At 46.6% G+C, this 12,705-nt stretch overlaps 1 protein-coding gene across 2 annotated transcripts in view; it reads right to left on the reverse strand.

Moving 5' to 3' along the window:
- Positions 1 to 11,949, reverse strand: part of EPHA8 (EPH receptor A8) — a 56,030-nt gene extending 44,081 nt beyond the window's left edge. For both annotated transcript variants that reach the window (XM_063145336.1, XM_063145337.1), the window contains exon 1: positions 11,289 to 11,949. In XM_063145336.1, coding sequence (XP_063001406.1) covers positions 11,289 to 11,934 — 646 coding nt within the window. In that variant the 5' untranslated portion in view covers positions 11,935 to 11,949. The remainder of the gene's footprint in view (positions 1 to 11,288) is intronic.
- Between the last annotated feature and the right edge of the window lie 756 nt (positions 11,950 to 12,705).

Consider the following 12,705-nt stretch of genomic DNA (forward strand, 5'->3'; position numbering starts at 1 on the left):
AAATCCTTACAATCTCATTACAGTGGTTTATTTATTTATTTATTTATTTATTTATTTATTGCATTTATTTCTCCAAGGAACCCAAGGCGGCGTACATAATCCTCCTCTTCTCCATTTTATCCTTACAACAACAAGCCTATGAGGTAGGTTGGGCTGAGAGTCTGTAACTGGCCCAGAGTCACCCAGTGGGTTTCCATGGCCGAGTGAGGACTAGAACCCGGATCTCCCGACTCCCAGTCCCACATTTTAGCCACTACACCACACCAGCTCTCAGTGTTCATTTGCAGTGTTTTAGCAATAACCATACCTCAACTGGTAACGTGCACCGGGGGTGGGTGGGCAGGGGGGATGCAAATAAACTGAAGGAATTGGAAGCTGAGGCTAAGGCCTTAGCTAGACCGGGCGAAATCCTGGGACGAACCATGGGATCATCCCTGTGCGTCCACATGACACACAGGGGATCCCAGGATCAGGGAGAGTTGGAAGGGGCCTACAAGGCCATCGAGTCCAACCCCCTGCTCAATGCAGGAATCCACTCTAAAGCATCCCTGACAGATGCTTGTCCAGCTGCCTCTTGAATGCCTCTAGTGTGGGAGAGCCCACAACCTCCCTAGGTAACTGGTTCCATTGTCGTACTGCTCTAACAGTCAGGAAGTTTTTCCTGATGTCCAGCTGGAATCTGGCTTCCTTTAACTTGAGCCTGTTATTCCGTGTCCCATTATTCCGTGAGCCCGTTATTCCGTGTCCTGCACTCTGGGAGGATCGAGAAGAGATCCTGGCCCTCCTCTGTGTGACAACCTTTTAAGTATTTGAAGAGTGCTATCATGTCTCCCCTCAATCTTCTCTTCTCCAGGCTAAACATGTCCAGTTCTTTCAGTCTCTCTTCATGGGGCTTTGTTTACAGACCCCTGATCATCCTGGTTGCCCTCCTCTGAACACGCTCCAGCTTGTCTGCGTCCTTCTTGAATTGTGGAGCCCAGAACTGGACACAATACTCTAGATGAGGCCTAACCAGGTCCAAATAAAGAGGAACCAGTACCTCACGCGATTTGGAAGCTATACTTCTATTAATGCAGCCCAAAATAGCATTTGCCTTTCTTGCAGCCATATCGCACTGTTGGCTCATATTCAGCTTGCGATCTACAACAATTTCAAGATCCTTCTCGTTTGTAGTATTGCTGAGCCAAGTATCCCCCATCTTATAACTGTACATTTGGTTTCTATTTCCTAAATGTAGAACTTGGCATTTACCCCTATTCAATTTCATCCTGTTGTTTTCAGCCCAGCACTCCAGCCTATCAAGATCACTTTGAAGTTTGTTTCTGTCTTCCAGGGTATTAGCTATCCCACCCAATTTGGTGTCATCTGCAAATTTGATCAGCGTTCCCTGCACCTCCTCGTCCAAATCATTAATAAAAATGTTGAAGAGCACTGGGCCCAGCACTGAGCCCTGGGGCAAATGAGAAACTTAAACTGCCCGGCTCGGCAATCCTTAACCTCTGCCCACTGCGGCTTCCAGCTCCACCCGCTGGCCATCTGCAGCCCACAAGGGAATGCTGCCTTTGACGGAAGACAGGCTCCCCACCTCTGCTCTACGTCTCTGACCTCTTCCCAGAATACGTCTTGCCTGCTAGAAAATGCTGTCACTTGATAGATGAACTCCAGCCTTTCTTGAGCTGTCTGTTCATTACACCAAGGGAATATCCTGGGAGTTGGGAGGGGTGGAAAGCTCTTAGGAGGGCAGCCTGGCAGTTGTGCTGAGCGGACAGCACCCCGGCTGCACTGACAGGCCACTCTCTCTGGGGACGTGCCTTGCAGTGACCTGCAAAGACAGAAGCGTCTCAGAAACACGAACTCCAGCTCCCCCGTTTTGCTATTTCCAGAGACGATCGTTTCCAAGGGACACCCAGGGCAGGTCCCAGGTTCATTCCCTCTGGCACTGGGGTCACAACCTGGTTAGCGTCAGTGACACCGCTGTGGCAGGAAGCACGTTGAAGCAGCTCGAGCGACAATCCCTGTGAGGCACAAAATTCTCCAGTGGGCCAGGCTGGCAGGATTCGTGCTGTCAGCTGTCTGGCTAGGATGAAGTTCTTCCAGATCTAGGGCTCACAAGGCATGCTGAGAATCTGGGATCTGCCCCCTCCTAGGGGTGTCTTCTCCACGGGGATCCCAGACTTTGTATTATTCTTTTTAAGAACATAAGCAGAAGGTCCATCTAGTCCAGCACTCTCTTCACACAGTGGCCAACCAGCTGTCGACCAGGGACCCATAAGCAGCACCCTCCCACCCATGTTCCCCAGCAACTGGTAAACAAGCCCAGCTTGGGCACCTGGGTTGGCATGAGCACTGATGATGCTCACCAAAGCCTCGTTTGCTTCTTCTTATCTTTTTATTTTTAAAAACAGCAGCAACAACAACATTTTAAAGTCTGGGATGGCCAACTGAGCATGTACACAGTTGCAGATCTCAGTTTCACTAATTTTACTTTAAAAACGCATATCATTTTTTTTCTACCACAAAATGGAGCTTATTCCCCAAGGAAATGTGTTTAGCATCAGGGTGGCAGAAACAAACTCCACTTGGTTCTGTGATGTGCGTTTCAAATGCACGTGGGTCAGAATGTTCCTTTTCCACCAGGATCAGCAAATGGCTTTTGATTGTTTGTCTGTTGATCTAAAACGTGAGAAATGCAGAAGCAGTTGTAAAGCACGGACCGGTGGGTGGGGAGAAGAGAAATGTTAATTGTGAGCTTCACAACTTAAATAACATGCATGGTCATGTAAAGGAGGGACCTTTGAGACAATTAAGCCTAGGGTCTGCACCGCTGCCTGTGTCTGCAGAATTTCCAGGGAACTCCAGCGTTGTGGTGCAATGTTCAGCCAGGTGGATTGTAACTGGGGCAAAGTTTGCAACAGTAATGATAATAGCATTGCATCCTGATGACTTGGAACTTAGCTCCATGCATCTGCCTCATAATGTCAGACATTTGGGCCCCAGTTAGGCTGAAGGCCAGTAATCTAGACCCAGTCCACACATGCCAAAAACTCAGTTTGTGAAAGCACAGGTTGTTGTGGATGAGGAGGGAGGGAGGGAGGGAGGGAGCATGCTAGTTCTTGCTGCCCAATCCCTGCCACTGCAGCTGAGCGGAGCTAAACAACCTACAAATGCGCCATCCCTGAGTACTCTATGGGCCTGTTCAGACAACACGCTAAGCCAAGCCATGCTTAGGGCTGCTAACCCTTTTGCATGGTTAAACCGTAGTTATGTAGCCACCATGGCTAGGGAAAATGCCATTCATACAACACACTAAACCATCATGGTTAGCTCAAAACACTTAACCCTTATGGCTTAGCGTGTTGTCTGAACAGGGCCAATCCTGGCAACTGAACCCAGAATTGTGTGTTGTTGGAGGAGAGACAAACCAGAGTTAGAACTCAAAAACAAACCGTGAGTTCTAACTCTGGTTTATCTCTCCCCCAACAACCTACAATTCCAGGTTCAGATGTTGAGTTAAACAACTCAGGAACAGAACGTCTCTAGCTGTTTAACTCAGTGGGAGTAGGCAAGTGGCTGGGAGCCAGTACGCTTGCCCATTCCCACTCGTGCACAACTACCCAGAAGTGGCTGCGATGTGAAAATGAAGCCATAAGCTAAAGGGAGCAACAGTTTGACCAGACTGAGGGAAAACAGCAACAGATCAAGTACGTATAAATAAGCTAGTACTGTGCCGACAATTTCTACACATTTTTTTTTCAACCACTCTCATTCAATTGTGCTTACCTTACTTATGAGGTGATAAGTGCAAATCTTGTGTGTGCAAATGAGTGTGTGCATTGTCTAATCATCTCCTTGGCAGCCTACAGCCTCCTTGGTTTCCCACCCTTCAAATTATTTCATAAAGTGGACGCCTTCCCTGTCTTCCCCCAAAATGCCCTGGAATGATGCTAGGTACGGGACATTGCGAAGGATGCAAAATGGAGATCACGTTGCTGATGTACTTCCTGCTCCCGTCTCTTGCCATGGCAAAAAAATAAAATAAAATAATTTACAAAAAAGAAAGTGACTGGGCTACAACCCCTGCCAATGGTGAGCCCAACCTGTGAAAAAGTGTTGGAGAATTACTCCTCCCCCTGAAGACTTTCAGTGGAATTGTTTCCCAAATTTCTCCGCCCACAAATAGGGTGGAGAATTTTGAGGGGCCCTTTGTGCACAGCTCTAAGTGTGGAACCAGATTGGTTCTCTGGTGTCACCTGATATCTCAAGACAGGAGGAGGATGGGCTACGGTGGGGAGAATACCCCAACTGGAAACTCCCTGTTCTCCCATTCTGACTGGCAGCCCTCATGACCAGTCTGACACACAGAGCTCCTGGTTTGAGTTCTGGACCTGCAATGTGTAGGCACATGAAGCCTGAGATGCCTGCAAATATTCCCAAGAAAGCCAAGTATGGCCAGCAGCTTCCTTCCAGCAACAGGGACAAGCTGGAGCGTGTTCAGAAGAGGGCAACCAGGATGATCAGAGGTCTAAAAACAAAGCCCTATGAAGAGAGACTGAAAGAACTGGGCATGTTTAGCCTGGAGAAGAGAAGATTGAGGGGAGACATGATAGCACTCTTCAAATACTTAAAAGGTTGTCACACAGAGGAGGGCCAGGATCTCTTCTCGATCCTCCCAGAGTGCAGGACACGGAATAACGGGCTCAAGTTACAGGAAGCCAGATTCCAGCTGGACATCAGGAAACACCTCCTGACTGTTAGAGCAGTGCGATGGTGGAATCAGTTACCTAGGGAGGTAGTGGGCTCTCCCACACTAGAGGCCTTCAAGAGGCAGCTGGACAACCATCTGTCAGGGATGCTTTAGGGTGGATTCCTGCATTGAGCAGGGGGTTGGACTAGATGGCCTTGTAGGCCCCTTCCAACTCTGCTATTCTATGATTCTATGATTCTAGGGCTGAGGAATACTTGGCCAGCATACCACCCTCACCTTCTACCTCTTTGGCAGCTCTTTTCTTAAGTCAATATTACAGCTCTGAAGAGTCCCTTAGCTGTTCAAACATCCGCCACAAATAAGATGCCTTGGCTGGGGAAAGCAAAAGGAAATTAATTTGGAAGCACACTTTCAACAGTATTATGAAGGTAAAGGTTTAATGTCTGTCTCTGTCGAAGATTGAATGTCTCTGATATTTATAGAAAGATTATTAGGGCCACAAAGGGATACATATATATATATATATATATATATATATATATATATATATATATATATTCCTGTCTCTATGGCAGAGAATGAAAAATTATTCAGGGAGGCAGCAGCTGGGATCTTTTTCCCGTCCACTTGACAATTAAAACAGCTAAGTTTCGATTTTAGATTTGAATTATAAATCTTACTGTGCTGGCCTTTTCACTATGGAAAGAGAGACTTTATAGGCAGGACTGAAAAGTTTTTCTCTTGAGCATAAACGAGGAGAGTGAACATTTGCCTTAGTAGGTTTACACAAACAATGCCACCAGTCTAAAATTGGGTTGGTACAGACTAGATCAGGTGTAGGCAGACGTCAGGTATGTGGGGAACCCTGCAGTTTACCGACCAGACCCAGGTGTCAATACTGCCTCAGGTGGGCAGACAGATGCTAAGAGTTAAGGAACACGGTGTCTATGAGCACACGCTCACCCCAAGAATTTGATATTCATCCCAGCACCAAGCTCACAAGGACTTTCACACAAAATCCATTCCTGGTTTTCCCTTAAGCATCCTTTTTCAGAGACCTCCTTTGAGGCGGTGTGTGTGTTTCTGTTGTTAGATACTTCGAACAATGGTAGACATTGCTAATCTGCTGCAAACCATCCAAAGATCTACCAGGGGATCCTGGTCTGCCTTTTGCCCATCCCTGCAGTAAACTGACTAACTTTCCAGCTCCATCTATTCTTATCCCACAACACTACTGCTTGGTTTAGAGAGCCATGTTATTCACATGATTATTGGAATTATCCCATAATAACTCAGTTGTCCAGAGCTTTGATCCCAGGAAGGTTTCCCTGCTGGCCATCAACTCTTCACTGACCACCTTCAAGTCCCAGGTTTCTGCAACTCTGATCTCAACAACTTCTCCTACTTCCTGTCAGATTTAGTTACAGTCCCTTGAGTGAAGTCATCAGACCTCATAACCTTCACTGCTACCTAACCACTGATGAAATTAGGGATAGGCAAACTTCCTCATGTCCTGCTCATGCTCTGCTGGACTTCCACAGGTTGTCCAACCCTGGTGGGCAGGATGAGCTACCAGACAGTCTGCGGGCACCTGCCGAAGGCTCACATCTTTTGGCGGGGTGGGGGTGGTTCAAATTGGGATTTGCCAAAATCGCAGCCATAAATAGTGCAATTCGTGTAAAATTGCAGGCATAAAGGACCAACGTTTACAGTTGCAATTTTGCACAAATCCCACTTTCCATAAATATTCCTGGCTGTGATTTTGCGCAAATCCCAATCTGCACAATTTGCACAAATTTTAAAAGTGGGAAACCACGAGCTTGCCCAATGTGGTGCATGCCAAGTGGAGCCAACTCAGGGACCCACAAGCTGGCAGCCGGGGGGTCCAAGCTGGCAAAAACCCGCCGAGTTCCACCCCCAAACCGGATTCCTCCAACATCCCTAGACGAAACCCAGTTCCACCCCAGAGCTTTCTCGGCAGCCCCCCTTCTCCCCCCCTCTAATCTTGCAAGCATCTCTAATCCCCTATTCAGTCCTGCGTCACCAAGTGCATCTATGATTTTTCTGCTTGGTTGGCTTACAGCAACCTCAAACTCCAGCGCTGAGTCCAGGACCCAACCTTTTCCTCCTGAACCATCTCCTCTTCAGCAGGGATCACAAATTGTATTCAGTTTGGGGTTTTTTTGATCAGAACTTTCTTTCAGGAACAGAAGGGAAAGAACTTTATATTCTTTTTATTTTAAAAAAAAATGAAAGTGGGAGAAAGCAAAATTGACAGATGCGTCCATCCAGGCCAAGGACTTTTAGAAGCCCGGCTTTGCATCCGTCTGCATTCAGCCAGGTGTGGGGTGGTGAATAACAGCTGCCACCTTATTTTTCTGACTGACTCCTCATCTTCAACAGCTATACGGCAGGCAGGTACATCACGGGCCTATTCATGCTGGGAAGAGCTGCACCTCTTGACTTGGGCCTGTGCAGACGGGTGAGAACTTTGTTTGTTTTCTTTTTGAAGAACGTATCAAAATTTGCACAATTCTTCATAAAAAGAACTTAGAAAAACTACATGGGGGAGAAAGCAAAACTGGCATCTTCATCCATCCCTAATGCTCAGTCACTCCCCATCTTCATCTCTCTTAACGACATCACCTTCCGCCCCATTGACCAGCCAGGGAGCCTGTTGTCACTTCACCCCTGGCATTTCTTCCCTGCCTTTTGCTTCTAGTACCTACTCTGTGGCAGAGTCGTGTCATGTCCCCTTTTGCAACACTGGGACTATCTACCCCTTTCTTCTCTGCCCCACTCTGGTCCTTGCTCTGGCTGTGGTCTGCCTTGACTATCACAACCTTTCCTTGACACATTTCATCCTCTCGTTGTCTATCCAAAAATTCTCTGCCCAAATAATGTGTCTGTCTGGATCATCAACTCATGTGACACCCTTCAAAAATCCCTACATGGTCTTCTTCCCACCTCCTTCAACATTGAGCTTGAACTCTCTTATCCAGACTGAACTGAGCATGTTTAGCCTGGATAAGAGAAGATTGAGGGGAGACATGATAGCACTCTTCAAATACTTGAAAGGTTGTCACACAGAGGAGGGCCAGGATCTCTTCTCGATCCTCCCAGAGTGCAGGACACGGAATCACGGGCTCAAGTTACATGAAGCCAGATTCCAGCTGGACATCAGGAAAAACTTCCTGACTCTTAAAGCAGTACAACAATGGAACCAGTTACCTGGGGAGGTTGTGGACTCTCCCACACTAGAGGCCTTCAAGAGGCAGTGGACAGCCATCTGTCAGTTATGCTTTAAGGTGGATTCCTGCACCGAGCAGGAGGTTGGACTCCATGGCCTTAGAGGCCCCTTCCAACTCTACTATTCTATGATTTTATGATTCTATTCTTTCCTTCAGAGTTCTTCCAGGCCCTGCTCTGCTCTGCTCCCCAGCATGACCTCCACCCTCTCCCAACACAAAAGCTGCTTCCCATTATCCCTTATTCCTGGAACTAGGGATGCACATACAAGCAAAAACCCAACCTTGTCGAGGGTCTCCAAATTCAACCTTGAAGCTCCTTCTATCTCATGTCCATATCAGCTCACCATCTTTGTATTTTCCTTTTTGCATGAACATTCATACATATTTTCAAGCAGGTTTTTCTAAACGGGCACATCAGTTGTGCACATCTTTGAAAGGTAGACATTCTTCTCCCACTGATTGAAGCATGGCTGTGTCCATTTTTCAAAGGTATGCATTTTCATGTGCTTTTTCCAAATGGATGCTTGCTGTCAAATGCATTGTTGGGGGTCCCTAACTGACTTTGAAAGCTCAGAAATGTATGGACTTTGACCACAGATTGCATTTGAGTCTGCATTTGGTCCAAAAGGTGTGAACTGAGTAAATCCTGATCAAAAGTGAGCTGAAATGAATTACTCATACATCCCTACTTGAAATTCCTTCCCACATCACCTACAAGCTGCCACCTTTCTCTTCCTTGAAATACTTCCTCGGAAGCTATCCTCTTTCCCCATATAGTAACCTTCAAATTTTACCTCTATCTGAAAGGAACCCTAAGCGTTCATATAGCTGTACTTGCTCATAGATAACTCTTATTGTGTAAGGAGGGTCCTATCAAAGGAAAGTAGGGATGTCAGAGAAATCCATTTGGGGAGTGGAGTTCAATGGGTGTTCTAGGTCCGCCCCCCCCTCCCCAGACTTCATTCTGGTCCCTGCTGTGGTGCCCAACTCAGTCTGCAGTGAGTTGGGCCCATTCACAGATTTTCCAGGCATTTTGTGCATTTTTCCTGCAGGTTCCACAACTTGTGCATATGTCGGAGCAATTTGCACACATTATGGCTCAACCTCACCTCCCCCGCCCCCCGAAAATGCCCCTCCCAAAATTCCCAGAGTTTGGGGGAAAGCCGCAGCTCGACTCCCCTATGCAAATTGCGCCATAAAGAATTGCGCCACTGCAGAATTCCATCAACCAACCAACCCCCCCCCCCCCCCAGATTTCCCTGCAGCAAAAATCCCAAAAGGAAAGCTGGCAGTAATGATATGCCGGAAGCTGATGCCACTTCCTTGCGGCAAGTTAAACAGAGCATCTGTTTAAACCAACATCAGTCCGTTGGTTTCTGTTCACCACTCTGCTGCTAAGATCATCTTCTTGGCTCGCCGCTCTGACCATGTTCCTCCACTGCTGAAATCTCTTCATTGGCTTCCAATTCACTTCAGAATCCAATATAAACTTCTCCTGTTGACCTACAAAGCTTTTCACTGTCTAGCTCCTTCCTATCTCTCCTCTCTCCTCTCACACTATTGCCCCGCTTGTGCTCTTCGCTCCTCTGATGCCATGTTTCTCGCCTGCCCAAGGGTCTCTACTTCCCTTGCTCGGCTTCGTCCATTTTCTTCTGCTGCCCCTTATGCCTGGAACGCTCTTCCAGAACATTTGAGAACTACAAGTTCAACCGCAGCTTTTAAAGCTCAGCTAAAAACTTTTCTTTTTCCTATAGCTTTTAAAACTTGATTTTGTTCTGACTTTATACTGTTAGTTTTACCCTACCCAGTGCCTGTTTACCCTACCCTGTGCCTGTTTGGTGCATTCTCTTCCCCTCCTTATTGTTTTATTATGATTTTATTAGAATGTAAGCCTATGCGGCAGGCTCTTGCTATTTACTGTTTTACTCTGTACAGCACCATGTACATTGATGGTGCTATATAAATAAATAAATAAATAAATAATAATAATAATAATAATAATAATAATAATTAGAATGTAAGCCTATGCGGCAGGCTCTTGCTATTTACTGTTTTACTCTGTACAGCACCATGTACGTTGATGGTGCTATATAAACAAAATAATAATAATAATAATAATAATAATAATAATAATAATAATAATAATAATTAGAATGTAAGCCTATGCGGCAGGGTCTTGCTATTTACTGTTTTACTCTGTACAGCACCATGTACATTGATGGTGCTATATAAATAAATAATAATAATAATAATCTGAAAGTGGCCGAATGCCTAGCTCAGCCTCTGTCCTTTCCCTGCACGACTTTGGCAGAGGTAACCTTGGGCTGACTATTGTCAAGGCCGCTGTTCACATTCTCCCCAAATATAAGCACAGACACCTATTGGTATTTGCCGAGTCAAACCTTGGTTCTTCCAAACAGCTTTTGTGAAGAAACTAAAAGCAAACAAAGCCGCCTGTGAGGACCCCAGTGAGGCGGCTGCTGTACACATGTAGCCCCAGGCCAATGCGCAGCGGTGTGTTCTGCACAGCTGCTGTCTCCTTATCACCGTTTATACAGTTGCATGCCGGAATGTCTTTCTGGAGCCCTCAGACTCTCTGGGAAAACTCCATCCTCTGCGCTTGGAGCTCAGCTGCGCTTGGAGGTGATGGATTAAGGAGATAACTTTGTTTCTATCGACTTTGGTTTTGTTTTCTTTGCTGTCAAAACGTCCTGCCAGGATTACAGAAAAGGCCTGCTGGTGGAGCCTGGACGACGTGGACAAAGCCGGGGACAACCTTGAAATGGAGCCAGCCTCATACAGCTGGAGGGGAAGCTGTTGGCACGGTGACAAACCATCAATGCACAGGAGGACCGTGAATAGGGCAATCTCTACTTGGGGTGGGTCGAGTATCTCCACCATTAATGACTCCCTCTATATGTGGGCCCAGAAGGAGTCGCCTGGAGATGTACTAAGACTGCAGGCGATATTATATGGAGGACAACAAATGCAATAAACAGCCTGATTCATTTAGGAGATTATGAAGACAATAGGTTACCAATAGGAACCATTTGGGTAGGCCAAGAAGAATCAAGTGCCGACCCCTCTTGTTAAAGCCCCAAGACTCTTGGTCAAATTGGTAGCTGAGTTTCAGCTCTGCAAAGTGTAGTTATCCTTTGAAGCTGACCTGATCAGCTATCAAACTCTGAATGTCAGAGGGCTCCGACTTGCAGCCTTTCTCTAAGGAGAGACGGCCTCCGTATCACTCAAGCATCCCCTGCCACAGTGGCAACCCCTTCCTCTTCCAAAGATAACAGAAGTCCTAGTTCTGAGCAACCAACAGCCAGACTTACCTAGACACGAGTCCCTCTGCTCTTCGTAGCCAGCACTGCACACACATTTCCCAATGGGCACCAGCCATTCCCCCTCAGCACTGCAGTACATTTTGGGGGTGTCTCTTTCCTCCGAATGCCCCACACACTCGCCCCGCACCTCCACAAGGGACGAGGAGTCTGCTCCAGTTACCGCCTCAGAGAAAGACGCTAAGTTCCTCACCATGCCTGGGCACTTCTTGTAGTAGACGCGGATGGAGACAATGGCGATGCAGGCCCCAATGTCCTGGAAGGCCAGGTAGAAGCCTCGCTTGCTCAGCGGCCCCACACCACGCACCTCCGTGTTGAGCTTGAGCCGCCGGACCCCCAGGTCCACGTTGGTGAAGCTCTCGTCAGCTGCAATGGTGTCGATCTTCACAAACTGGCTCTCCCGGGTGGTGCTGCCCAAGTCGCGGTCGGACTGGAGGTAGTAGAGGTTAAAGGTTTCTTTGCATGTGCCCAGGACCCCTGGCATGCTGTTGCAGTCCCGCAGAGTGAAACGGATCTCTGCGTAAACCCGGTGGGCCCCATGCCGCTGCACCCAGCTAGTCCGCAGCCAGTTGTTCTGGTTAGGGGTCATGACGTTGCATACTTGGTAGGTGTGAATGGGGTTGAAAAACTCATCCATTTCATTGATGGAGTCCCACTAGGAGGAGAGAGGAGAGGGGTGGGGCTTAGAGCCTCCAAGTCGGAAAGAGGCCTCCTCTAATTGTGTTTAGTTATTTCACCACTTATAGGCTGCCTTTCAGTGTTACTTTTTCCGAAGTGGCTCAAAACACAACTTTCATAATGTATTACAAACCATAAAGCTACAATATTAAGCAGGAACACATCAAAAACATATATTAATAGCATCATCAGCAGTTAAAAACATTATCAGCACAATAAAACAGTGTTAAAAGTTTATATATATATATATATATATATATATATATATATATATATAATACAGCAAATTAGAAATAGCAGCTGTTGAATATCAAACACTAAAGCATCAGTAAAGCTGTTTCAAACAACCCCTCCCCCAAAAAACCCAGTCTTCAAAGCCCATTCAAAAGTCATTAGGGTGACCACTTCCACATTGCTAAAAGAAGAAGAGGAAATGCATCACGAAAAGAGGGCCCAAAGGGACACTGATTTGCATAATATTTGAATATTCTAACTGATTTGTATAGATGCACATTTAGAAATAGTTACTAGCATTTAAATAGAAATGCAATACATAACACTACAGATGACCCGTGTGCTTGCCTGCTCAGCCGGCTGTCCAGCTGCTAATTGTTGGTGGACAGCTTCTATTTTCCCTGCTTATGGTTTTTCATCTTTAAACCAAACTTGGAAGAACGGCCTTTCAAATAAGCCTGTCCTCTGGCCACCTTTCAGTTACAAGACTGCCATC

Source organism: Elgaria multicarinata, chromosome 20 (assembly GCF_023053635.1).
Source record: "Elgaria multicarinata webbii isolate HBS135686 ecotype San Diego chromosome 20, rElgMul1.1.pri, whole genome shotgun sequence".
Classification (NCBI taxonomy): domain Eukaryota; kingdom Metazoa; phylum Chordata; class Lepidosauria; order Squamata; family Anguidae; genus Elgaria; species Elgaria multicarinata.